This window comes from Sinocyclocheilus grahami, unplaced genomic scaffold, assembly GCF_001515645.1.
Source record: "Sinocyclocheilus grahami isolate Dianchi unplaced genomic scaffold, SAMN03320097.WGS_v1.1 scaffold198.1, whole genome shotgun sequence".
Classification (NCBI taxonomy): Eukaryota; Metazoa; Chordata; class Actinopteri; order Cypriniformes; family Cyprinidae; genus Sinocyclocheilus; species Sinocyclocheilus grahami.
In genome coordinates, this window is record NW_015505377.1 from 1,131,051 (window position 1) to 1,157,569 (window position 26,519).

General features: G+C 36.3%; 1 protein-coding gene across 1 annotated transcript in view; it reads right to left on the reverse strand.

Annotated features, from left to right (window-relative positions):
- Window positions 1–1,606: 1,606 nt before the first annotated feature.
- Window positions 1,607–26,519, reverse strand: part of vclb (vinculin b) — a 30,541-nt gene continuing 5,628 nt past the window's right edge. The window contains 20 exon segments of the mRNA XM_016285522.1: window positions 1,607–1,914; window positions 2,265–2,412; window positions 2,492–2,596; window positions 4,730–4,933; window positions 5,014–5,234; window positions 6,069–6,437; window positions 7,435–7,543; window positions 7,631–7,780; window positions 7,863–7,991; window positions 10,314–10,513; window positions 10,618–10,808; window positions 11,470–11,645; window positions 11,733–11,886; window positions 13,292–13,439; window positions 13,523–13,613; window positions 18,905–19,065; window positions 19,527–19,649; window positions 21,084–21,192; window positions 21,290–21,440; window positions 24,085–24,155. Of these exon segments, the coding sequence (XP_016141008.1) occupies window positions 2,266–2,412; window positions 2,492–2,596; window positions 4,730–4,933; window positions 5,014–5,234; window positions 6,069–6,437; window positions 7,435–7,543; window positions 7,631–7,780; window positions 7,863–7,991; window positions 10,314–10,513; window positions 10,618–10,808; window positions 11,470–11,645; window positions 11,733–11,886; window positions 13,292–13,439; window positions 13,523–13,613; window positions 18,905–19,065; window positions 19,527–19,649; window positions 21,084–21,192; window positions 21,290–21,440; window positions 24,085–24,155 (3,009 nt within the window). The 3' untranslated portion in view covers window positions 1,607–1,914; window position 2,265.

The window sequence follows — 26,519 nt, forward strand, 5'->3', positions numbered from 1 at the left end:
GTGTGTGAGTGTGTGAGTGTGTGAGTGTGTGAGTGTGTGAGTGTGTGAGTGTGTGAGTGTGTGAGTGTGTAAGTGAGTGAGTGAGTGAGTGTGTGTGTGTGAGTGTGTGTGTGTGTGTGTCTGTATGTGTGTGTGTGTGTGAGAGAGTGTGTGTGTGTGTTTGTAAAACTTAAAAAATTAACATGAAAATATAAAATATAAAAATATTTTTATATGAAATAAGTATCTCAATGCTACTAAAATAAAACTGTTCAAAATCAATGAAATAATATATATATAAATAAACAAATAAAAAAATATATATAACAAATTAATTCATTTTAAAATATACATCACACATGATTATAGACAAATCTACAGAATAATTATTCTAATTAAACATATACGCATACTTTTCACAACTATTAACAGATGTAATCAGAGTCATGGCAGGCCTTCATATAATTAATAAAAGATTATTAATCCTATAATGATGTTCAGTTGTTTATCATAGTTTATTTTTATTAATTATTAATCATTTATTTTATTATTAATAATAATTCAACAATAGGAAAATAATAATGATAATAAATGTATTACAATAATAATGGCATACATAGTAATAATAAAGCAATAATCCCCGTGAAGCCGAGGTTTACAGTGAATTTATAACAGCTAAGGGGCGTTGTTAGGTTAATTCACTGTAAACCACGGCTTCACGGGGATTACTGCTTTTATAAAACGGTTATTTCATATACGTAGTAAGGTTTCACAGTGTGTGTGTGAGTGTGTGAGTGAGTGTGAGTATGTGTGTGTAACAGGACAGGAAGCACCAGATCGCAAGTTTGATTCCCTCTTCATTTCAGTACTTGAGTTTGCAGTTTTTATATATATATAAAAGAACAGCTTCAGTTTCTGTAAAAAAAAAAAAAATTAAGATATGACCTTTCTGAAAAAACAGCACTTTCCCCTTTAAAAAAATATTAAACTGGGATTCATCAAAACAAAATAAATCATTAGAAAAGCAATCAAGCAAGTTTAAGTCCCTTCTTTGACACTCATCGACATTCAAGAACAACAGTTTTGATACGGAATAGTTGAGTCCAGATGTGAACGACACGTCTGCGTTGACATTTAGGACCTGGACTGCAAAGCGTCCCCCAGTGCATGCTGGGATATCGCGCCGGCTCCTGCCTCACTGGTACCAGGGCGTCTTGCGGACCCAGCGCAGGGTGAACCCGGCGTCCATGCGGATCTTGATGGAGGCGGCCTCGGCTTCTCTCACCGTCTCCTTCACCGACTGCATCAGGTTGTGTGAGTGTGTGTGAGTGAGTGTGTGTGTGTGTGTGAGTATGTGTGTGTAACAGGACAGGAAGCACCAGATCGCAAGTTTGATTCCCTCTTCATTTCAGTACTTGAGTTTGCAGCGTCTTCCCTGAATGAATGTTTGAACGAATCCACACCGTTTATAAGCACGATGAACACTTTGCATCAAAAAGCACATCATGAGGATTTTATAATCCAAAATCTGTGCATGTGTTTCATTTGTGAAGGCAAAATATTAGCTTGTGGCATTTAATAATACATTCAAAGAGGCTGATGGTATGATATTATATATATATATATATATATATATAAAAAGAACAGCTTCAGTTTCTGTAAAAAAAAAAAAAATTAAGATATGACCTTTCTGAAAAAACAGCACTTTCCCCTTTAAAAAAATATTAAACTGGGATTCATCAAAACAAAATAAATCATTAGAAAAGCAATCAAGCAAGTTTACGTCCCTTCTTTGACACTCATCGACATTCAAGAACAACAGTTTTGATACGGAATAGTTGAGTCCAGATGTGAACGACACGTCTGCGTTGACATTTAGGACCTGGACTGCAAAGCGTCCCCCAGTGCATGCTGGGATATCGCGCCGGCTCCTGCCTCACTGGTACCAGGGCGTCTTGCGGACCCAGCGCAGGGTGAACCCGGCGTCCATGCGGATCTTGATGGAGGCGGCCTCGGCTTCTCTCACCGTCTCCTTCACCGACTGCATCAGGTTCTGAGCGTTATGGACCAGCATCTCTGTGGCCTGCAAGAGAACCAGCGCACATTTAGACAAAATAAATCATTAGAAAAGCAATCAAGCAAGTTTAAGTCCCTTCTTTGACACTCATCGACATTCAAGAACAACAGTTTTGATACGGAATAGTTGAGTCCAGATGTGAACGACACGTCTGCGTTGACATTTAGGACCTGGACTGCAAAGCGTCCCCCAGTGCAAGTCCCCCTGCCTCACTGGTACCAGGGCGTCTTGCGGACCCAGCGCAGGGTGAACCCGGCGTCCATGCGGATCTTGATGGAGGCGGCCTCGGCTTCTCTCACCGTCTCCTTCACCGACTGCATCAGGTTCTGAGCGTTATGGACCAGCATCTCTGTGGCCTGCAAGAGAACCAGCGCACATTTAGACCGGTTTCATCTAAAAACAGGGTTTTAGAAAGGAGCAGAGACGAGATCTGACCTGCTCGGATTCCTCCTCGCTGATGTTGGTGCGTCCCAACATGGTGGCCTTGACCGTGGAGAGGATCTTCAGCTGTGTGCTGATGGTGGGAATCCTCTCACACACCTGCAGAAAGACACACAAACACATGAAAACGTCCTTCAAAATGGGTGTTTTCACACTCAAGAGTCATTTTTACAGGAACAGTCAAAAAGTAGAAATATAACCAGTTGTCTTTGCATCCACTACACTGTCCCTAGTCCAAAAAGTTGTGTTTGCACCATTTTACCTGTTATAGTAGTGACAAGTCAGCATTCTCACTCATTTTCAAGCATGCATATAATTTTTCGTTCACTAAAAAACAGGAAATAAATACAAGAAAACTGCATTTGAACACATGCTCCTTCACAACCTCATTGGTTGGACCTATTGAACAAATGCATCTGCTTCACGAATGAATCCATGTTTTGAGACTGAACGATCTGATTCTGAATGAACTGATGTGAATCTTGTTGAAAGGGGTGTAAAAATGCCACCAAAAGAAGCACTAAACGACTCAGTAAACAAATCTTTTTGGGGAATAGAGTGATTTTAAGGAATCCCCCAAAAGCTAGCAAGGTTTATCGTTTGTAAATGAAGAAATCATTGCAATTTTACAGTTGTACTCTTGTACTGTAAAAATGTATATTATTCATAATGTATTATTTTTCAGATTTTTTTAATTTTACAGTGAAATATTACAATAGTATAATTTAATAATTTTAGCAATAGTAATCATCATAATAAAAACAATAACAATAATATAATTAATAATATTAATTTTATTTAATAGTGCAACTGTAAAATTACAGTTTATATATATATAATTATCACTTTATTATTATTATATTATTACTTAATCATTAAGACATTTACCCCCACCTAGGCAGTTTTAGTTTATTATTTAAAGTATCATTTCATTAAATAAATAATTTAATATTTCCATAGTAATAATAATAAAATTAATTATTAAAGGTATAGTTCACCCACCCAAAAATGACAATTGTGTCATCATTTACTCACCCTCATGGTCCAAAAGAGTATATGTAATAAATTTGATCAAACAAAATATTTCTTGCTGAAGCTACTTTTTGTAATGTCTGTTTGATGCTTTACACAACAATGACTTTAAATTATCTTTTGGGAGTCATTTTAATTTGATGTGTGATTAATTTGCGATTAATTTGATTAATTAATCGCCACATCATATAATTAATTCAATAAAAAAATTTTAATCGCTTATAGGGCTGCACGATAAATATCGCACGATATTTAATGCGCATCTCGTCAGTAAAGCCGGTTCTGTAATGCTTTCACGTGGAGCAGCATTTACTTCACAGAGCCGTTGTTCACAGACAAGCTGCGCAAAACCACGATCATATTTTGCGCACCTTGTCTGTGAACAACGGCTCTGTGTAGTAAATGCTGCTCCACGTGAAAGCACGCACGTGTAGAGATTTACCGCTGAAAACCCGGCTTTACTGACGAGATGCGCATTAAATATCGTGCGATTTATCATGCAGCCCTAATATATATATATATATATATATATATATATATATATATATATACAGTATATATAAACTAAATTTTGTGTCAAAATTTGCAGCCCTGCAAACAAACACAGCAAACTAGAGGGTTTATATTATTATTGAATTTTATACAGCAACTGCAATCTCCATTTTTATAAGAAAAATATTTCCCCCAAATAATGCAGTACTAAAAAATAACAGCAAAATGAAACAATGTATTCCAATATCTTCCATCTGGTCTCAGTTTGGTTTGCTTTTGAGTTTTTTTTGCTAGCTTAAAAAAAAAAAAAGTGGATCAAGTACTGCTGGCATCCTGTCTAACAAAGATAACTACTGAATAAATAAAATAAAATAACATAAAATTACGGAGCCCCGCACATAACATTCAAGAAAAAATAAATAAATGGTGCGCGCGATTTACTAATTTGTAAATGTACTAAAACATGCACACGATTACTATTTCGTTCCCTCGATTTGCTAAATCGTGCGCACAATTTACTAATTCGTTCTCTCGATTTATAAATCATGTGCATGATTTAGCAAACTGAGAGAACGAAATAGTAAATCGTGCACACGATTTAGCCTACTATTTTTTTTATAATAAATATAATAAAATAAAATAAATCTCAAACCCCAAACACATCAGCTGTTATGGACTTCATCTTAACCAACGCTTTGCTCTTCTCACCTGCAGTAAGTTGGTTCGTATGCGTTTGTCTGTGCACTGCTTGGCGACCTCTTTGGCGAGGCGCGTGACCTCGTCTGAGGCTTTGGCGATGTCTTTGGCGCACTGGATGAGCGCCCTCTTATTCCCAGTGACGCCCCGGACCAGTCGAGACATCTCGGCCATCAGCAGAGCCATGCGCTTGGCGGCTCCGATGATGTCATTACCCTGCAACAAACCATCGTTTAAGATCCCGCTCGTCAGCACAAACCAACCCAAACCCAACCGGCAGACTCGAGCAGACTCACCTTGCTGGACCACTTGCGGGCCTCGTCGTGCAGCTGCCTCGCGGCCACCATCATGGGCTCGCTGACCATCTCTCCGGCCTGCTGCTCCGGGAACTCTTCGTCCTTCTCCTCCGGCGGCGGAGGTCTGGGAGGAGGCACCTCACCCTCCGGCAGGGGCGGTTTGGGAGGAGCGGCGGTGTCGCTGATCTGAAGGAGAAGCAGTATTGGGTGTTTAAAGGGGTTTGAACATACAGCGGGTAAAATAAGTATTGAACACGTTGCCATTTTTCTCAGTAAATATATTTCTGGTGCTGTTGAAATGTTCAACTAATCCATACATACAAATAAAGCAAAACAAATAAGTTCAGAAATTAAAGGTACACTAAGTGATTTTTGAAAACCGCTTTTGACCACAGTGTCGGACAGAGTCCCAAAACACACTTGTAGCCAATCAGCAGTAAGGGGGCGTGTCTTGTAATGATAGAGAGAAGAGAGCGCTCAATTTGAGTGCACAGGACGGATATTAGCAGATCGACTACAGATAGAGAGAGATGGCAGATAAGAAAAGAGGAAAATATCAGAGAAACAAAACATTAAAAAGAAGGGTTACAATCAGGCAAGGTCCTGTGTAAATATCATACGTATGCGTGTGGGGCGGAGATTTCAAAATAGGGGCGAGGTCCTGTTGGGGTGTGGGCGTTTGTTTTGGTGCTTTCAAATATCAACACCGTTTGGCAAAACTTGCTTAGTGCACCTTTAAGTTACATGTAATAAAATGGAATGTGTTCAATACTTATTTTACCCACTGTAAATGTGTGTTGGCAGTGTGTGTACACAACCACCCTATAATGATAAAAATCCACCCAGTTAAAAAATATTAATACTTTTATATACTTTAATATTTATTTATAAATCACTAAAGTTTTGGCCAACTTGCAAAGTTCAATATTTTAAATTGAAAACACGATTTTTAATCAGAAAAATCACAATGAGTTATTTTCCCCATAATGTGCAGCTCTACTTTCAACCAACCACTCTTCACCCAGATCTTTAGAAGTGCACTAGAAAATCTCATGATGCTGGGTACTGTGGATGGTTGCTAGGGTGTTGCTATGCAGCTAACGTCTTTCTGTGTGTCTCACCTTGGTCCTGTATGTTGGCGGCCACGGCTTTGGCATCCATGACCATCGGTGAGATGGTTCTGCTGAGCTCATCAGACGCCGCTTTCACGGTCTCTCTGAACTTGGGGTCCTCTGAGTTCTCCACCTCTCGCTTCGCCACCAGCAGGATCCGATTGGCTCGCCGGGCGATGCTGGTTGCCCCGGCGACCAGCATCTGAGGCTGGTGATTGGCCATAGCTACCTGACACTTGTCCAGATCTTTCTTAATGGCTTCTTCTGATGCATCCAGCAGAGACTTGGTGTCGATCGCTTCATCCACCAGACCTGAGAGACAGAGAGAGAGTCGGGATTTGTTCATTGTACTGTAGATGATTTCTGAAAATTGAAAACAACAGTAAACATTGTCCCTATTCAGAAAGAACTACTCAGACAAACATTGTGATTTCAACCTATTTTTACTGTATTTTTTTCCACATTATAGTTTTCTAATTTGTTTTGATCTTTGTCAAATACTGTAACTAATTTTTTCTTCACTCTTTGCTAGTTTTCTGGGTAAAATAACCATTTGTGGATCAAGTACGGCTGGCACCCGGTCTGATAATTACTGGCAATAAAATAAAGTACAATATAAAAAAATAAAATGTTAAATAAAACAAAACAAAAAATAAAGCAATATACAAATTATATAAAGACATTAGATCCTGTCTGACATAAAAATATATTTACTGAAAATAACAAAATTAAATAAAATGTATTAATTAATTAATAAAAAAAAAGTAAAGTAAAAAAATTAAAATAAAATCTGAATTAAAATTAAATAAGTAAAAATAAATACTTTACATAGATCAATAGATAGCATCCTGTCTGACATAAAAATATATTTACTTAAAGTAAAAGGAAATAAAAATATTAAATAAACTTAAAAAATATGTAAAATAAAATAAAACGGTATAAAATAAAATAAATAAAATAAATACAAACAAATATAAGCGATAGATCGATGACAATAAATAAATCTTAAAAAAACATGATTTTAAATAGATTAAAAATAAAATAAAATAATATTAAATGAAAAGCAAATATTAATTAAAATTCAGTAAGTAAAAATAAATGCACTACATAGATAGATAGATAGCATCCTGTCTAAATAACAAAAATGTAAAATGAAATAAAAATAGAACTACATAAAATAAAACAATAAAACAATATTGAAAAAAAAATTAAAAAAATTAAAAAAAATTAAAAAAAAAAATTAAAAAAATTAAATCTCAAATATTAACATCAGATATATAGAGCTGATGTCATAGTTCAAATTTGTCACCCGTCATTTTCTCGACATTGTCGATCCACTGATTCTTCATGGTCTCAAAGTGTTCGTAAGCCGCCTGGTTTCCAGGATTCTTCAGGAGGATCCGAGCTGCAGAGACGACCTGAAGATAAAAAACAGATTAAAGTCACACAAGTACAGTCAGCGTTGACTGCGCTTCAGTGGTGTGTGTGTGGCTGGTGTTGGTTACCTGAGGCGTCAGATCTCGGGCTGATTTGACGGCCGTCTGGATTCCCTCCACCGTGCTCTTGTTGGCCGTGCCGACTGCGGCCGCTTTCTCCGCCGTGGCTCCCAGACGACCCGCGTGATTCTCAAAGTTTGCAGCCCGCTCCTCGAACACCTGATCACACACACATGATCAATCACAGAGGAACACGGTCTGCTCCAGCATCAGTGTGTGTGTGTGTGTGTGTGTGTGGCACCTTCTCTCTGTTGGGCGTGTCTGGAGGAGCCGTGGCTGCCACCGCCAGCAGTTTGACCGGCGTAGTCGTGTCACTGAAGATATCAGACACCTCCTGAGTCATGGCTTCCTGCATCTTACCCTTCAGCTCCTGCCACAAACACACAAACACACGTTTGTTTTTGAAGGAGTATCTTCTGCTCACCAAGGCTGCATTTATTTGATCAAAAATACGTGTCTGGAGGAGCCGTGGCTGCCACCGCCAGCAGTTTGACCGGCGTAGTCGTGTCACTGAAGATATCAGACACCTCCTGAGTCATGGCTTCCTGCATCTTACCCTTCAGCTCCTGCCACAAACACACAAACACACGTTTGTTTTTGAAGGAGTATCTTCTGCTCACCAAGGCTGCATTTATTTGATCAAAAATACAGGGAAAATTTGAAATATTATTACAATTTAAAATAGCTGTTTTCTATGTGAATCTCTGTTAAAGTTTAATTTATTTCTGTGATGTGCAGCTGTATTTTCAGCATCATTCCTCCAGTCTTCAGCGTCACATGATCTTCAGAAATCAGTATAATATGCTGATCTGCTGCTCAAGAAACATTTCTGATTATTATCAATGTTGAAAACAGTTGTGCTGCACAATATTTAATGGAAACTGTGATACATTTTATTTTTCAGGATTCACAGATGATTCAGAAGAACAGCATTTATTTGAAATAGAAATCTTTTGCAACATTATAAATGTCTTTACTGTCACTTTGATCAATTTAATGCATCCTTGATGAATAAAATTATTCATTTCTGGCTGACCTCAAACATTTTAAAGGTAATGCATTTATCTAACATGATTCACTCACCAGCAGGTGGAGTGCTTTACTGTAGCATTGTGCATGTGTGATATTAAATATAACCCGAAGTTTGTGTGCACTTATTTGTTTCATGCATGCATTTATCGCATTTGTTTAAATAAATAGTGATAGTTGTGTATTTGCATGTACATTACAGAAGTCCATTTTAAATTTAGTCAAGGTTTCTTAACCATAATTTAGTTTTTCATGATAATTTTCTGCTTTTTTTTTTGTTAACTGAAATAAAACCTAATATTAACTAACTAAATATTCTATTTAATATGAAATAAAATAAAAATGTTATATAATATGTTTATATGATAACTTGAATAAATAGTTTCTTTAAATAGTTATATTTAAGTTGTTTAAAAACTTAAATATAACTGAAATAAAATAAGTTGAAGTACTAAAATTACAAAAACTGAAATCAATACAAATGATAAAATAATAATTATTTATATTAATAATTACAAACAATAATTATTAGAAGAAAGTTATTACAAAATATGACAAGTGCACACAAAAACTACAAAACTAATATGAAAAGAAAATAGAATTACTATTGTTATTAAAATAATTTTGTTAAGTGAAATAAAAATCTAAATATTTAATTTAATATGAAATATTTATTATGAAAAACAAAAAAAATGTAACTGGAAATTAGAAATGTTGCCTTGGCAAATAACTGAAATAAAATAAGCTGAAGTGGAAGTACTAAAATTACTAAAACTGAAACAAAAACAAATTACAGAATAACTATTATTTATAATAATAATAATTATTATTTTTATTATTAATTAAAAACAGAATATTAGAAGAAAGTTAGTACAAAGAAAATAATTAAAAGACATTAAAAAAGTAAAAGAAAACAACAAAAATTAAAGCTTAAGCTTATTATTAATCAATACTTTAACAGTATATAAATAATACTAAAACAGTCCTGACTGACTAACCTCAGGTATAGTTCATACTATCATTTACCAGGGAAGTCAAGTCATTAAAAACTGAATATGTGCTGATATGTAAATGATAGCAGTCATATGCTAAAGAGCTCATGGTTGTGAAGTCAGAATATTTCTGAATGTTGTTTCTGAAGGTCTGGCTGAACCGGGGAGGAAGTTCATCATTGCAAGTAAAAGAGTGTACATATGTGACCCTGGACCACAAAACCAGTCATAAGGGTCAATTTTTTGAAATTGTGATTTATACATCATCTGAAAGCTGAATAAATAGCTTTCCATTGATGTATGGTTTGTTAGGATAGAACAATATTTGGCTGAGATACAACTATTAGAAAATCTGGAATCTGAGGGTGCAAAAAAATCTATATATTGAGAAAATCACCTTTAAAGTTGTCCAAATGAAGTTCTTAGCAATGCATATTACTAATCAAACATTAAGTTTTGATATATTTACAGTAGGACATTTACAAAATATCTTCATGGAACATGATCTTTACTTAATATCCTAATGATTTTTGGCATAAAAGAGAAATTTATCATTTTGACCCAAATAATGTATTTTTGGCTATTGCTACGAATATACCTGTGCTACTTATGACTGCTTTTGTGCTCCAGGGTCATATACGTCACATGACCTCTATCACCTATCGTCTGACCTTGAGTGTGTCCTGTAGGTGCTGAGCGATGGCACGGGCCTGAGGACCATCTCCCTCCCCGCGGGCCGCCAGCTCGGCTAACTGCCCCATCAGGTGCTCCACCTCCTCACACTTACCCAGCAGATCCTGCCTCTGCGACGCCGGCAGAGCATTGGCCAGACGCCGGCCCTCGGCCAGCAGCCCACGGATCGCAGCCTGACCTGCACACACACACACGTGAAGAGGTCAGCACTGACGGAGTGTGAGGAGAGAGAGAGAGAGAGAGAGAGAGAGAGAGAGAGAGAGAGCAGGAGGAGAGCCGCACCGACGCCGCTGTCCTCCAGCGAGGGGTTGTCGATCCATCTCTGCGCCTGCTCCATCTTCCCCTCCAGGTGAACGGCCGCTTTGGCCGGACGAGTGTTGGCCACCGCTTTGCTGGTTTTGGACTGGAGGTTCTGCAGAGATGTGGCGATCTGCTTCGCTAGCGCTCGAGCCTCAGGAGTGTCGCCCTTACCTCTAAAAACACACACCAGAGAGAGAGATCATTAATTTTAGATCATTTAGAACTGATCCAATTAGATCTAGTATTAGATCATTTAGAATTGAAACTACATTATTCTGGATCACATGATCCACTAAAGACACATCCAAGCAGGACTAGGCAAAATCTTTTATTTTTTTATTAAAAAAAGCCATCCTAGATTTGTATGTGTATACACACACACACGCGCGTACACACACGCGCACATGCACGCACGCACACACACACACACACATATGAGGTAAGTTCAGTTATCACACCCCATACACACGCACACACACACGCACGCACACAAACAAACACATTATTATTTAAATATTTAATTTAAATTGGGAAATGCATGACAGCAATATTATTATTATATTACTTCTATGATGCATGTGGAGTTTCTGCACAAGAGCGCCCTCCGGCTTCCAGTATGAATTAACACTCATTACATTACGTGTGTACTCAGTAATGCTCACAACAGCCTATTTTGGGTAAAAATAGGAAAGATAATACTTCTCTCTAAAGAAAACAGGATTCCATGAATTATCGTTATTGATATCGCTATCGCAATAAATACCAGAAATATTGTGATATATTTTTTCAAGCCCATACCGCCCATCCCTAGTGGAGACGTTAATAGATACGTACGCTCTCTTGAGCTCGGAGAGTTTGGCGGTGAGGCCGGCGATCTCGCCCATGCTGCGCAGGATGTCCTCTCGCTCCTTGGGATCTTCGCAGAGATCCGCGATCTTCCTGGATTCTCCCAGAAGAGCCCTGATGTTCTCCTCTCCCTCCGGACCGCCGTGAGGATCCGCCAGCCAGCTCTGCCGTTCACAAAACACGAGCGCACTCAAAACACTGCTCAGACCGGAGTGTGATTGGTCCAGACCGAACACAAGCAGCAGGCTCACCTGAGCGGCGTCGATCCTCTTGGCGATGGCTTGTTTGGAGCCGGTCATGGCCTCCAGTTTACGCGCCGCATTTTCCACTTTCCCCGTCAGGACGTCCAGACCCTGAGACACCTGCTGCGCTTTCTGCATGGCCACCGGACTCGCTCCCTGACCCCTGCGCAGGACACACACGTCAAACACTTCACACGTCACAAACATAGCAAGCTTCAAGAAAACAGACGGTGGATGAACTTCTGGTGGTGTGTCTCTGACGAAATTCCCTCCACACACTAGAGACAGAATGCAACTGAATCGCTTTAAACCGTGCAGCATACAAATTAAATTGTATAAAATATTAAATGTAAATATTTTTATATTACTTTGACATGTACAAATACAAATTTTAACATGCGTACTTTTAATATCATTTTTGAAACAATTTTTAAACAAATATTTTAATATTATAGAGTTAAATATTTTTTATTATTAATACAAATATATATAGACATTTTAAACATTAATTTAGCTAAAAAAAACTTTAAATGTAAATATTTTAAAATAATTTTTGATAAACAATATAGGAATAAATCTTTATAACTATTTATTATATTTCTTATTTCTGTCAAACAAATTAATTAATATTTTAACAATTATCATAAACAATACTTGAGCAATTGCTTAAATATTATTTAATATAAAAATACTTAAATATATTTAATATTATTTTATTAAATATTTTATTTTTGCCAAAAAACTTTTTAAATGTAAATATTTTTATATTATCTTTGATAAACAAAGTACTTCAACCTAATTATTTTTACATTATATTTTATTTAAATATTTACACATACTTTTACTATTGTTTGATAAAAAATTACTGTAAATATTTTAATATTATATTTAATAAACAATATAGAAATAACCATTTTCAATATTTTTTATTAAAATATTTTTTATATTATCTTTGATAAATAAAAATACTTAATTATAAATGTCAGTATTCTTTTTTTCTAAAAATCAAAAACAAATATTGAATAACAAAAATTTTGAATACGATTTATCATAACATTTCAACGTAAATATTTTAATATTTTAATTTTAAAAAATATTCAAGCATACATATTTTATATTATTTTTAATTAAAAAGTCTAGATTTAGACATGAGCAGCACAGCAATTTCCCAGCAGAGATAGAAAATGGGGTTTACGAGGATTATGGGTAATATCGGACCGCTGCTTTTAATCAGACGACCGGGAAGAAAACCTGATGTGATCTATGAGTCAGGTTTTCTCAGACGTAAACGGTTGTTTGGGTGACCTATCACTGACAGTGATCGATCAACACAGATATTACAACTGTATTGTATATAATGTTTATAAATGTATATAAAAATACATTAATCAATACGCCATCATATATTATACATTCATATATATAATTATACAATCATATATATATATATATATATATAAATATATACACACACACACACACACATTTCAACCTTGGTTTACAGTAAATAAAAAAATTCAAATATTTAAAATAAAGTAAAGTAAAATAAAATATCTGGAGTTCAGTACCTGGCCCGCAGCTCGGACACCTGCTCAGTAAGTTGTCCAAGTGTTTTGGCCGTTCCCACGATGTCTCGTCTCTCTTTCCCAGCGCAGAGCTCGCCAACTTTACCCGCTTCATCCAGAATCTGACGGATGGCCTGTTCGCCCGGGTCACCTGCAGCGGCACAGCATCAGCAAACATGATTTTCAACCTCTTTTTTCTCTGATTATTTTATCAGACGTTTTTCCGGGAAGTACCTGGCTGGGCGTGTGGGTCTCGGAGCCAGTTCTTGGCTTGGGCCATTTTGGAGTCGATCAGAGCCAGCGCTCTCTTCATAGCCTCTGTGTCCTGCAAACCATGTCCACAAAATAAAACACACAGTCCTGCATCAGATAAACTCAACAGACACATTACATCTCACATCAGGACGTCCTGATGACTCTTCTGGGCTCTGATGATGTTCTGTAGCATCTGTGTGTGTGTGTGTGTGTGTGTGTCTGTGTCTGTGTGTGTCTGTGTGTGTGTCTGTGTCTGTGTCTGAGTGTGTCTGTGTCTGAGTGTGTCTGTGTCTGAGTGTGTCTGTGTCTGAGTGTGTCTGTGTCTGAGTGTGTCTGTGTCTGAGTGTGTCTGTGTCTGAGTGTGTCTGTGTCTGAGTGTGTCTGTGTCTGAGTGTGTCTGTGTCTGAGTGTGTCTGTGTCTGAGTGTGTCTGTGTCTGAGTGTGTCTGTGTCTGAGTGTGTCTGTGTCTGAGTGTGTCTGTGTCTGAGTGTGTCTGTGTCTGAGTGTGTCTGTGTCTGAGTGTGTCTGTGTCTGAGTGTGTCTGTGTCTGAGTGTGTCTGTGTCTGAGTGTGTCTGTGTCTGAGTGTGTCTGTGTCTGAGTGTGTCTGTGTCTGAGTGTGTCTGTGTCTGAGTGTGTCTGTGTCTGAGTGTGTCTGTGTCTGAGTGTGTCTGTGTCTGAGTGTGTCTGTGTCTGAGTGTGTCTGTGTCTGAGTGTGTCTGTGTCTGAGTGTGTCTGTGTCTGAGTGTGTCTGTGTCTGAGTGTGTCTGTGTCTGAGTGTGTCTGTGTCTGAGTGTGTCTGTGTGTGTGTGTGTGTGAGTGAGTGAGTGTGTGTGTGTGTGTGAGTGTGTGTGTCTGTGTATGTGTGTCTGTGTGTAGTTATTTTGTCAGTTGTCTGTGTGATTTATTAATAGATATGACCTCACTGAACTTCTCTGCATTCATACACAAATCCCATATTTTCCACTCAAGTGTGACACAGATTACAACAACATTACAAGAAATTCAAATAATAAATTCAATAATTAATATTAATTAGATAAGATTAGATAAATTAAATATATATATATTAATTAGTTTAATCAAATTTGATTTTTTTTTAATGAAACCTCTCAGTCTGCATTCATAAACAAATCCAATAATTTCCACTCACATGCAACGGATCTGTATTTGAATGACAGAGTGAACAGAAATATCCTTTTTAATTGTGATCTGGGTTGGTGTCATATGTCATTCCTGGTTTTTGATAATGTGACTTCAGTCAGATCACAGTTAATGCAATTATGTCAATTTAGCTCAACATCTGGCATTTAGCTCACATTGTGTGCTTTTCTTATCTTTAGTGCGAAGATGATGGAAGTTGACCAGTGACAAGTGCCTTATATTTTTAAGTATTATACATATAAATTCTAAATCTACTAGAAATACAATTTAAAAAATAATATTAATATTTATATATTAGTATTTATATAATTATATTTTAATCAATGTAAGTAAATACATTATAATGAAATTATAATAATACATTACATAATCAAAATTCAAAATAAAATATTAAATGACATTATTTGTAATTAAGTTACATTAAAAGCTAATTTATAATTGAAAAAAATTATTACATTTAAATAAAATAAAATAATCTTTGACTTGCTGTGTAAATGTAGTAGTTGTTACTGAGGATAAATGTTTATGTTCAAATGTGACAGCTTGCAAAAGCATTGACTGTTAATTAATAATAAGCAAACTGAACTGAAATGAATTTAATAAAATTAGCTGAAAGTGAACTGAACAGAGAGAGCGAGAGACAGAGAGAGTTTGTAGTATGACCTTTTTTGGTTAAGAGAGTTGTCAGCTGCTGTTTCCTAAAGAGGACTCACGGTTTGTCATCACAGGAGATAACACACACACACACACACACACACACACATACAGAGAGAGACACACATACACACACACACACACAATGTGTAATTAAGCACACACAAATATTCTGTGTGATTTATTGAGTGATTCTGAGGCTGATGGTGCAACATTTTTTCTGTCGAAGCATCACAGCAGATCAGTTTCCTCAGAGATGAGCCTTTTAACACTTCTGCAGCGTCAGACTCGAACCCACAAACCTCACAGTTCCTCTCATGATGAAACATCTGTCAGACTCGCTGCCTTAGGCTCTTCTTAAGCCTGGACTATGTATCGTCTGTGTCTAGGTTCATTTTTTAGTTTGTAGTCACATTTATTGATTGTACCCTGCTTAAAAAAAAATTCTTAAACCAGTCTAAGGTCGGTTTTCTGGTCTCAGCAAGCCATCAAGCTGGTCTTTTAGAGGGATTGTGGGCTGAGAGACCACATAAACCAGCTGAGACCGGAAAACCACCTTGGGCTGGTTTAAGCAGCTTTTTTAACAGGTACAAAGAGAAGACAGGAAATGATGTGGAGGAGGAGTGAAGACAGGAAATGACCAAAGCTGATCAGCTCAGGCTATTCACACATCATTCTGACCACATTAGAGTTTTAAATTATTATTAAAGTTGCAGTGATGAGAGCCTGCATTCACACACACACACACACACACACACACACACACACACACACAATCACACACAGTTTTCAGAAAACAGGATCGCAGAGCAATACCAGATTAAACACACACACACACTGCTCACATTACAGCAGGACAGAGACATGTTAAACATTAAACGGAGCCATCAGTGAGTCCAGCGGCCCTGACAAACCTCTGCTTCCTTCTCCAGCATTAAATCCTCAGTTTATACTATATTATTGACCTTTTTCTTTTTTAATGAGCATCAAAAGTTCAATCGTGTAAAGTAGTTATCATTTTTGCTGCACATTATATATTTTTAATTCTTTAAATTTATATAAAAAACAATTTTGTTAATAAATTATTTTAACATTATATATATATTTTTAATAAATAGTATATTTTAAAGCAATATTTTTATTCAAAAAGGATGCATTAAAATGATCAAAATTGGCAGTAAAAGATTTCTGTTTCAAATAAATGCTGTTCTTTTAACTTTCTGTTCGTCTGTGAATCCTGAAAAATAAAATGTATCACAGTTTCCACAGAAATATTGTGCAGCACAACGGTTTTCAACATTGATAATAATCAGAAATGTTTCTCGAGCAGCAGATCAGCATATTATACTGATTTCTGAAGATCATGTGACACTGAAGACTGGAGGAATGATGCTGAAAATACAGCTGCGCATCACAGAAATACATTACAGTTTAACAGATACTCACATAGAAAACAGCTGTTTTAAATAGTACAAATATTTCACAATTTTACTGTATTTTTGATCATCCTTGGTGAGCATAAACAACCACCATATTGGTTATCACCTATAACAAAATAATTCAAAAATAAAAAATAATTTTTAAGTCCCTGCATTCCTAGATACTCATTATTTTATTATTTCTTTTCATTTTTTTAGATGACTTGATGCTGGAAAAGGAAACTTTTTTATTTCTGTGATGGCGATTATGAAACGAAAAGCAAAACATGTGAGATCGTCTCCACATAGTCACCACTGATAAGCTACTGCTAAATATAATGTAGTAGAAACTTATCTGTAAAGCTGCTTTGTATCGTGAAAAGCGCTATACAAATAAACTTGACTTGAATTGAATTAAATCGTCTAATCAAACTGCAGCTCCATTCTGTTAGCATCACACACGAGCGACGGGACAAACGTCCAGCACCCATCAATTCACTCCAAATCCCATCAGGCCGAGCGCAAACCTGCTAACACACAGCGAGAGAGAGAGCACAGATCCTTACCTTCTACAGGGAGGAAGACAAACCCAGAGAGGAGAAACAGAGCACACATTTGAACAAGAACGAGTGAAAAGATCCACTGAGAGACAAGAGCAAACAAACCAATAAATAAAAACACTGATAATGCACAAACACAAGTCCAGCTCTCGCTGAAGCCACATCTGAAAGCTTTAACCTTCAACCTCAAACACTCACTTCCCCAAAACACACGACTCGATCTCACAAAACCTCGAGATTTCATCCCTAAAATTATAAACAAAAATGAGAAATTGTATTATTAAGAAAATAAAGTATTTTAGAACGGTCAAGAACTGCCATTGTGTGTGTGTGTGTATATATATATATATATATATATATATTTTTTTTTTTATAGATTTATATGAAATATAATTATTATATTCACATTTGCAACATATTTCCCCTGCATATTGTGTAATACAAATAAATCACCCTTTATTTTAAATTTAAATAGATTCACTTTACTGTAAACAATTATATAAAAATGATAATTATAATTACAAAAAAACTACAATTATTTTTTTTTCCCCCACATAACAGTAATGGAAATTTGAGGGGGGGTTGCTTAATTGTCATAATTAGTTGTTACAATGCATAAAATCTTATTATTTTTATGTATATGAAATATATTTATAATACTCACATTTACATTATTTTGCATTTTATTTTAATTGAAACAAATTCACTTTACTGTAAAAATATATCAAATAAATATATATTAGATCTACAAAAAAACTAAAATGCCCACACTAATTATAGTAATAAAAATGCTCTTTAATTCAATTAAAATAATTGAATAATATTTGTTAACCACATAACAGTAATGAAAATCTGCATAATTGTCATGGTGATTACAATGCATAAAATCTTGATAGTCCGAAAACATTCTTCCATTTCTTTTAAGACATATATTCTTTCTTTGGATTTTTTTTGGGGGTGGAATGTTTTTGTGAGACTGATTCATTCTGATTCCAGAAGCTTTGAAACCTGTGCTATGCTGATATTTCCATGCGTGCGGTAACGCATCAGCCAGATTCAGTGTCTGCAGCTTCCGACGGCACACTCATTCCCAAAACTGTTAAACCGCATCACTTTTACTCTTGCAAGTGAGCAAAAAGCAACAAACATTTGAGGCAACAAACTTCAATTCCAACGTATCTTTAGTCCAAAAGTGATCTAGAAGAACTTGTTATAGTTTGCACATGCCCTTTCCAGCCAAAATCTCAGGATTTACTCCACAATCAAAAAACCTGAAACCAGCTCAACAAACACACACACAAACACACCTGTATTTGCAAACACCAAACGGGGACAGGGTAGTTCATATCACACACTTCACCCTTCAAATCTAGATTTAAAAATACTTTTGCATGTTCAAACCAACACTAGAATGCACATGCATGCACGATGTATAATATGCGTAATAAATATTATAACGTCACAGACTCGTGCATGCGTGACAGTAAACTGCGTCTTGTACGTTTGTGAGGCGGGTTTATCCTGCATGCACATGAAGACACCGTGACCTTTGCCCTCTCACACACACCTTACTGGCCCAGGCGTCCTCGTCCCACGACGTGAGCTGCAGCACGCGGATGATTTCAATGATTTCTGCGCTCATCTTCTCCACGGTGAAGTTCCTGTTCTTCAGGGCCTCCTCCACACCTTTACCCTGAGACGTCCTGGTCGTTACGAAGATCTTGATGCCTGTGTGAGACACCAACAGATACGTTCTGCTCACAGAGGCTGCATTTATTTGATCAAAAATACAGTAAAAATTGTGAATTTGAAATAGCTGTTTTCTGTGTTAATATCTGTTAAACTGTAATATATTTCTGTGATGCGCAGCTGTATTTTCAGCATCATTCCTCCAGTCTTCAGTGTCACATGATCTTCAGAAATCAGTATAATATGCTGATCTGCTGCTCGAGAAACATTTCTGATTATTATTATTATGTTGAAAACAGCTGTGCTGCCCGATATTTTTGTGGAAACCGTGAGACATTTATTTTTCAGGATTCACAGATGAATAGAAAGCTCAAAAGAACAGCATTTATTTGACTTCTGTAACATTATAAATGTCTTTACTGTAAGTTTAGAGCAATTGAATGCATCCTTGATGAAAAAAAGCATTAATTTCTCTGGATGTAAGAGGTCAGAGGTCAGACCTGAGATGAGAACGGGCAGCAGCTCTTTGACGGTGTTCATGGAGTTGACCAGCATGACTCTGTGCTCCTGATGAGTTAATTCCTGCTGCCGCTCGTCAATCATCTTGGCCATCTTCGTCATACCTGTGAACACAAATACAGTCAGATATGTGACGCTTTTATCTGGTGAACAGAGACTGACTGACCAGTTTAGTCTAAAAGTAGCATATTAACACAAGCTATACTACGATAACACCACTCAAGATCACTTTACAAAGCCAAAAAAATAAATGTGAACAAAACAAATTAGAAACGACGAGCAAATCTAGTGAAATATAAGCAGCATAATTACAAACAAATATAGGCACAACATGAAGCATTATTAAGCGATAACACAAGATAATTTGTTAAATAGAAAGTTCAAAAGAACAGCATTTATTTGCAAGTATTTTGTACCATTATAAATATCTTTACTGTCAATTTATCAATTTAATACATCCTTGATTAATAAAATTATTTCTTACATAAAACACTTTAACAGTAGTGTATTGATATTTATATTTCCTAGAAATATTTTAATGTAAATATTTTCAATATTATTTTCTATTTTAATTTTTTCTTTACTAAAATGAAAACTGCAACAATCTGGAAAGTATTCCGCTATAATGCGTTTCACAAAGCTGATTAGAAACAGTTTATGAGCAAATGGTGTGAAATAAATAAAATTGCAACGGGAAGCAACATCATTAGATAATCATAGAAGCAAAACAAACAAACAAAAAAGTAAAAAAGTAAATAAACAAATCAGATGCAACACAAAGCATTAAGCGATAACTCAGGGTTACTTGATGAATAAAAAGTTCAAAAGAACAGCATTTGTCTGAAATAGAAATCTTTTGCAACATTTTAAATGTCTTTAGTGTTGATTTTAATCAATTTAATGCATCCTTGCTGAATAAACATTAATAATAATAAAAAAACACATTTTAACAGTACTAAATATTTTAACAGCAGCCTATTTATATTTATATTTCCTATAAATATTTTCATATTTTATTATAAATATTGTTACCATTATTTACTTTTTTCCCCCTTTTGTAAAAAGTTAAAATGCTACAATCTGGAAAGTGTACAGCTATAATGCACTTCACAAAGCCAAAAAAACAAACACAAATCAGAAACAGATTACAAACAAATAGGAAATAATATAGGAAGTAACATAATTATAGACAAAAAACATATGAAAAAAAAAACATGCAACCAAATTCATGTGTTTTTGTCCTGATCAGCCACATAATCAAAACTATTTGTATTACATCACAGTGTGAAGGGATTACAAACAAATAGGAAATAATATAGGAAGTAACATAATTATAGACAAAAAACATATGAAAAAAAAACATGCAACCAAATTCATGTGTTTTTGTCCTGATCAGCCACATAATCAAAACTATTTGTATTACATCACAGTGTGAAGCCCCGCCCTTAGTGAAATCTCATTGGTCTAAATCCTGCTTAACATAGCTACATATAAAACATGACTCATGTTGTTTTGAATGTATTTTTAACATTAAATACCTGGTCCCAGGTTCTTGGTGTAAGTGATCAGGTCCTCCATGGACTCCACCACCTCAGCCACGGTCAGATACTCCAGAATCCCTTTACACACACGGATGATCTTACGAACCTGAGATCAGGGAAAAGAGCAAATGTCCTGTCAGCAGCGATGCACAAGCTCAGACGCACAGGAATGAATGCATTAAACGGTTTTAAATGCATCACACCTCGGCCTCATCGAATGTCAGAAGCAGGTCGGATGTTCCGGACAGGATCCCGCGGGACCCGTCGATCAGATAATCTCTGGCTTGGACAGAATACGGGTCGGACTTCAGCATCTGAGCCGCCTGAACCAGTTTAGTGCACGCGTTCTCAACCCTACAGAGAACAAGACCAAACAGAGAGAGAGTGTTAGTTACTGCCTTTCTTCATCTGATTGCATACTGAAGCTATAAACACCCAGTATCTTAGAAGACTCTTCTGCTCAGCAAGGCTGCATTTATTTGATCAAAAATACAGTAAGAATTTTGAAATTTTATTACAATTTAAAATAGCTGTTTTCTATGTGTATATATATTAAACTGTAATATATTTCTGTGATGCGCAGCTGAATTTTCAGCATCATTACTCCAGTCTTCAGTGTCACATGATCTAATATGCTGATTTGCTGCTCAAAAAACATTTCTGATTATTATCAATGTTGAAATCAGTTGTGCTGCCCAATATTTTTGTGGAAACCGTGAGATTTTATTTTTCAGGATTCACAGATGAATAGAAAGTTCAGAAGAACAGCATTTATTTGAAATAGAAATCTTTTGCAACATTATAAATGTCTTTACTGTCACTTTTGATCAATTTATTAACTTGTTAACAGTAGTGTAGTTATGTATAGTTCCTAGAAATATTTTAATATTTTATTGTAAATATTTGAAATTTAATTTTTTAAAATTTTTCCTTTAAAAAAAACTTTACTAAAAAATAAATAATCAGCAATCTGGAAAGTATATACATATAATGCATAAATTCAGAAACATATTTGCAGGAAAACAATGGCAGACAATGCAAATCATTACTGATTGGTTTGCAATTTTCAGTATTTTCAAATCATGAATACACACAATGCAAGTCACTTTTGCAAATTTAACAAAACCTCATCTATGTAAACCAGCTAGATAACATCATCTTGGTGTCAGATAAGTAGAAATTGCAACAACACAATGTCGAACATCACAGAAAACCTAATGTTTACATTTACAAGCAAAAAATGGATGCAAAAGAATGAAGATGAAATTTCAGTGCGCACAGATCATATGCATTACATGTTCTGATTCTGTATCGAATGTATTTTTCAGTTTTGCTTTAGTCACTCCTCAATACTGTCAGTCCCACATGCATGCTTTTTCACAGTCTTCACACTCTCACTCACACACACACACAATTCATCTGTGTCCGACTGTCGGCAGGAGGGTTTTGTTGTTGTAGTTGCAGAATGGAGACTGGTGTCATATTTCTCTGTGGCAGGACAGACCACAGCTGTGTGTGTGTGTGTGTGAGAAACAGGAGAGCAAGGTCACGACAGTGTGTGTGTGTGTGTGTGTGTATGCGTTTTTGTGACAAATGAGGACATAAATTTGTATAATGACAAAGGTATAACATAGGTATTACAAGGAGAAGGTGACTTTTCAGGACATTACCCCATGTCCCCACTTTTCAAAACGCTTATAAATCACACAGAATGGAGTGTATTGAAAATCTGAAATAGCAGAAAGTCTCCTGTGAGGGGTAGGTTTAGGGGTAGGGTTGGTGTAGGGCAATAGAATATACGGTCTGTACAGTATAAAAACCATTTCGCCTATGGGATGTCCCCACTTTTCACAAATGTAAACCTGAGTGTGTGTGTGTGTGTGTGTGTGTGTGTGAGACAGGAGAGAGAGAGAGTGTGTGTGTGTGTGTGTGTGAGAAAGACAGGAGAGCAAGGTCACGACACTGTGTGTGTGTGTGTGTGTGTGTGTGTGTGTGTGTGAGAGAGAGAGAGTGTGTGTGTGTGTGTGAGAGACAGGAGAGCAAGGTGACGACAGTGTGTGTGTGTGTGTGAGTGAGAGACAGGAGAGCAAGGTCACGACAGTGAGTGTGTGTGTGTGTGTGTGTGTGTGTGGGTGTGCATGTTTGTGGTTTATGAGGACACAAATTTGTAGAATAACATGGGTATGACATAGGTATTACAACGAGAAGGTGATTTATGAGGACATCTTCAGTGTCCCTGTAATTCAAAAGGCTTATAAATAATTCAGAATGAGTTTTTTTGAAAATCTAAAAGTTTCCTATAAGGGGTAAGTTTAGGGGTAGGGTTGGTGTAGGGCAATAGAAAATACGGTTTGTACAGTATAAAAAACATTATGCCTATGGAATGTCCCCATAAACCATAAAAACAAACCTGGGTGTGTGTGAGAGAGAGAGAGTGTGTGTGTGTGTGTGTGTGTTGAGAGACAGGAGAGCAAGGTCACGAGTGTGTGTGTGTGTGTGTGTGTGTGTGAGAGACAGGAGAGCAAGGTCACGACAGTGAGTGTGTGTGAGAGAGAGTGACAGGAGAGCAAGGTCACGACAGTGTGTGTGTGTGTGTGTGAGAGAGACAGGAGAGCAAGGTCACGACAGTGTGTGTGTGAGAGACAGTGTGTGAGAGTGAGAGACAGGAGAGCAAGGTCACGACAGTGTGTGTGTGTGAGAGAGAGAGAGAGTGTGTGTGTGTGTGTGTGTGTGTGTGTGTGAGAGAGTGATTTACAATGCATTCAAGATGTGCATTTTGTAAGCTCATGCATTCCATGCGAATCAAAGCCATGGCATTTAAAAATACAGAAAAAGATGAAGAGTTGTGAGGTTGCTGTTGCACACAGATTTACATTTAAAACTAAAGACTGATGCAGACAAAACAGAGTGCAGTGCCATTATTCACACAGGACCACACACACTTAACATGCCTTCCATGACCTTAACCTTCAACAGAAGGTGTGTGTGTGTGTCTTACTTTATAAAGGCAGGCGGCATGTCTCTCCTCATGATGGCATCCTCGGTGGTCTGAACCGTCTCTTTGCCCACCTGCATTGAACACACACACACAAAACACAGAGTAAATACATGTATAAATCATACTATACACACACAGCATCATCACACACTCTCAAACGTGAGGCTCATCTGAACGGAAAAACAAGAGCATGGTAAGTTTAATTTCCAGAATATATGACTTTATTTCTTCGGTGCAACACAAAAGGAATTTATTGCATCATTTCCAGAAGGTTTTTCATAATAAATAAACAAGCAAGCAAATAAATAAATACATTTGCTAAACTTGGCGAGCTCGATTCATTTCAATAAAACGGTTAAAAATGTCTTTAAGAGATTCAGCTCAGATTCAGCGATTCGTTGCCTTCATCACTCAGTGTCAGAGGTGTTCATGTAAGCAGCCGCATTGCTTTTTCAGATATTACAATATTTTAATGCACAAGAATGTAAGTTGAATTTCCAGAATGTGTGACTTTATTTCTTCTGTGCAACACAAAACAAGACAGCCTACATGGCATAGCTTCCAAAATGTTTTTTCAGAATAAATAAGCACGAAAATAAAAAAAAGCAAATAAATATGTAAATAAGTAAATAAATAAGCAAATAAATAATCAATTTAACTTAGTAAGCTCGATTTCTTTCAATATAATAGTTCACCATTTCTAGTTTAAGCGAATCAATTCAGCTCAGATTCAATGATTCGTTTCCGTCATGAAAGTAGCTGCATATCAGTCAGAACTTACTACACTTTTACATTGATTTTTTCTTTATATTGCCCACAATGCACACATTTGCAATGCTATTTTAATAAAATGGACATTTATTTCAACTACACGGTTGTGAATCTGTGTCTTTAGCTACACGTCATCTTATAAACAAGTCAATAATTACACTGATTTAAGTCTCTCAAGCAAAGTAGAAAATAACAGCTCTCGATTCATTGGTCGTGTGTTTGGCGTGACCATAATGAGTCATCTCAACATTTCCACGTCTGTGAGTCAGTGTTTAATTCCAGATAATTACACGAGCAGGTCTGCTGTCATCCACCTGACCTCATGTTTGGTTGGTCTCCAGCATCTGCGGGTTGACAATATGGTCTCGCTTCGGAAACTCAAGGCCACGTTTAACCGTTTCTCACAAAATTAGCTCACTGATGTGATTTTAACATGATGCAAATAACCAGGCCTGTCATTCTCAGCATATACCTGCAGTAGCCTACTCAAGTCTACTAGTTTATTTCTGCAATGTGATGTGAAACAAGTCCGGTTTCACATCTCGGTGTTATTCTGGTCTCTAGATAAGACTCCGGTCCCTCATGTTCAGACGAATCGTATGACGTTGGATCAGAGAACATTTCTCTGTTTTTCACTCGCTCTCTGTCTGCATTTCACAAAAGAAAGCAGTATGTTCTTCTATACGAGCTGCTCAGCTAAAATAGAAACGATGACGGGTGCCTGGCAGTTCACACCACTCACATACCAGCCGTTTGTGTTTAAAACACACACACACACACCACACAAACACACAACACACACACAGACAACACACAAGCACAAACACACACACACCACACAAACACACAACACACACACACACAACACACAAGCACAAACACACACACACACAGACAACACACAAACACACACACACACCACACAAACACACAACACACACACACACACACACAGACAACACACAAGCACAAACACACACACACACAGACAACACACAAACACACACACACACACACACACACACACACAACACACAAGCACAAACACACACACACACAACACACAAGCACAAACACACACACACACAGACAACACACAAACACACACACACACACACACACACGCTGCTGTCAGGTTACAGCGTTCCTATCAGACAGGTAAGAACAGGTTTAGTCAAATCCTACACCGCTATAAAAGGATAGTCCACCCAAAAATGAAAGTGCTGCCTTTCAATCTTTCACTATATTTTCTGTGGAACACAAAAAGAGATTTATTGCATAAGTTCCAGAATGTTCTTCACAATACAGACTGAGGACATAAAGTAAAAACATTCATTAATTGAAATAAATTAAAGTAATTAATGTAAATAATTAAAATAAACTTATTAAAATAAATCCAAAATAATTTAAAATAATTACAATTTGTAAAAATTAATTAATTAAAATAAATGTAAAAAATAATTTCAAATAAACAGAAAGTTGTAATAATTTAACTTAAAATAAATAAAAAATAATAATAAAATGTATCAATTAATTAATTAAAATAAATGTAAATAAAAAAAATTAAAATATTTGAAATAACTGACATCAATTGAAATAAATCAAAAATAATTCCAAAGAACTAAAATTCATTACAATTAATTAATTAAAAATTAATTCAAATA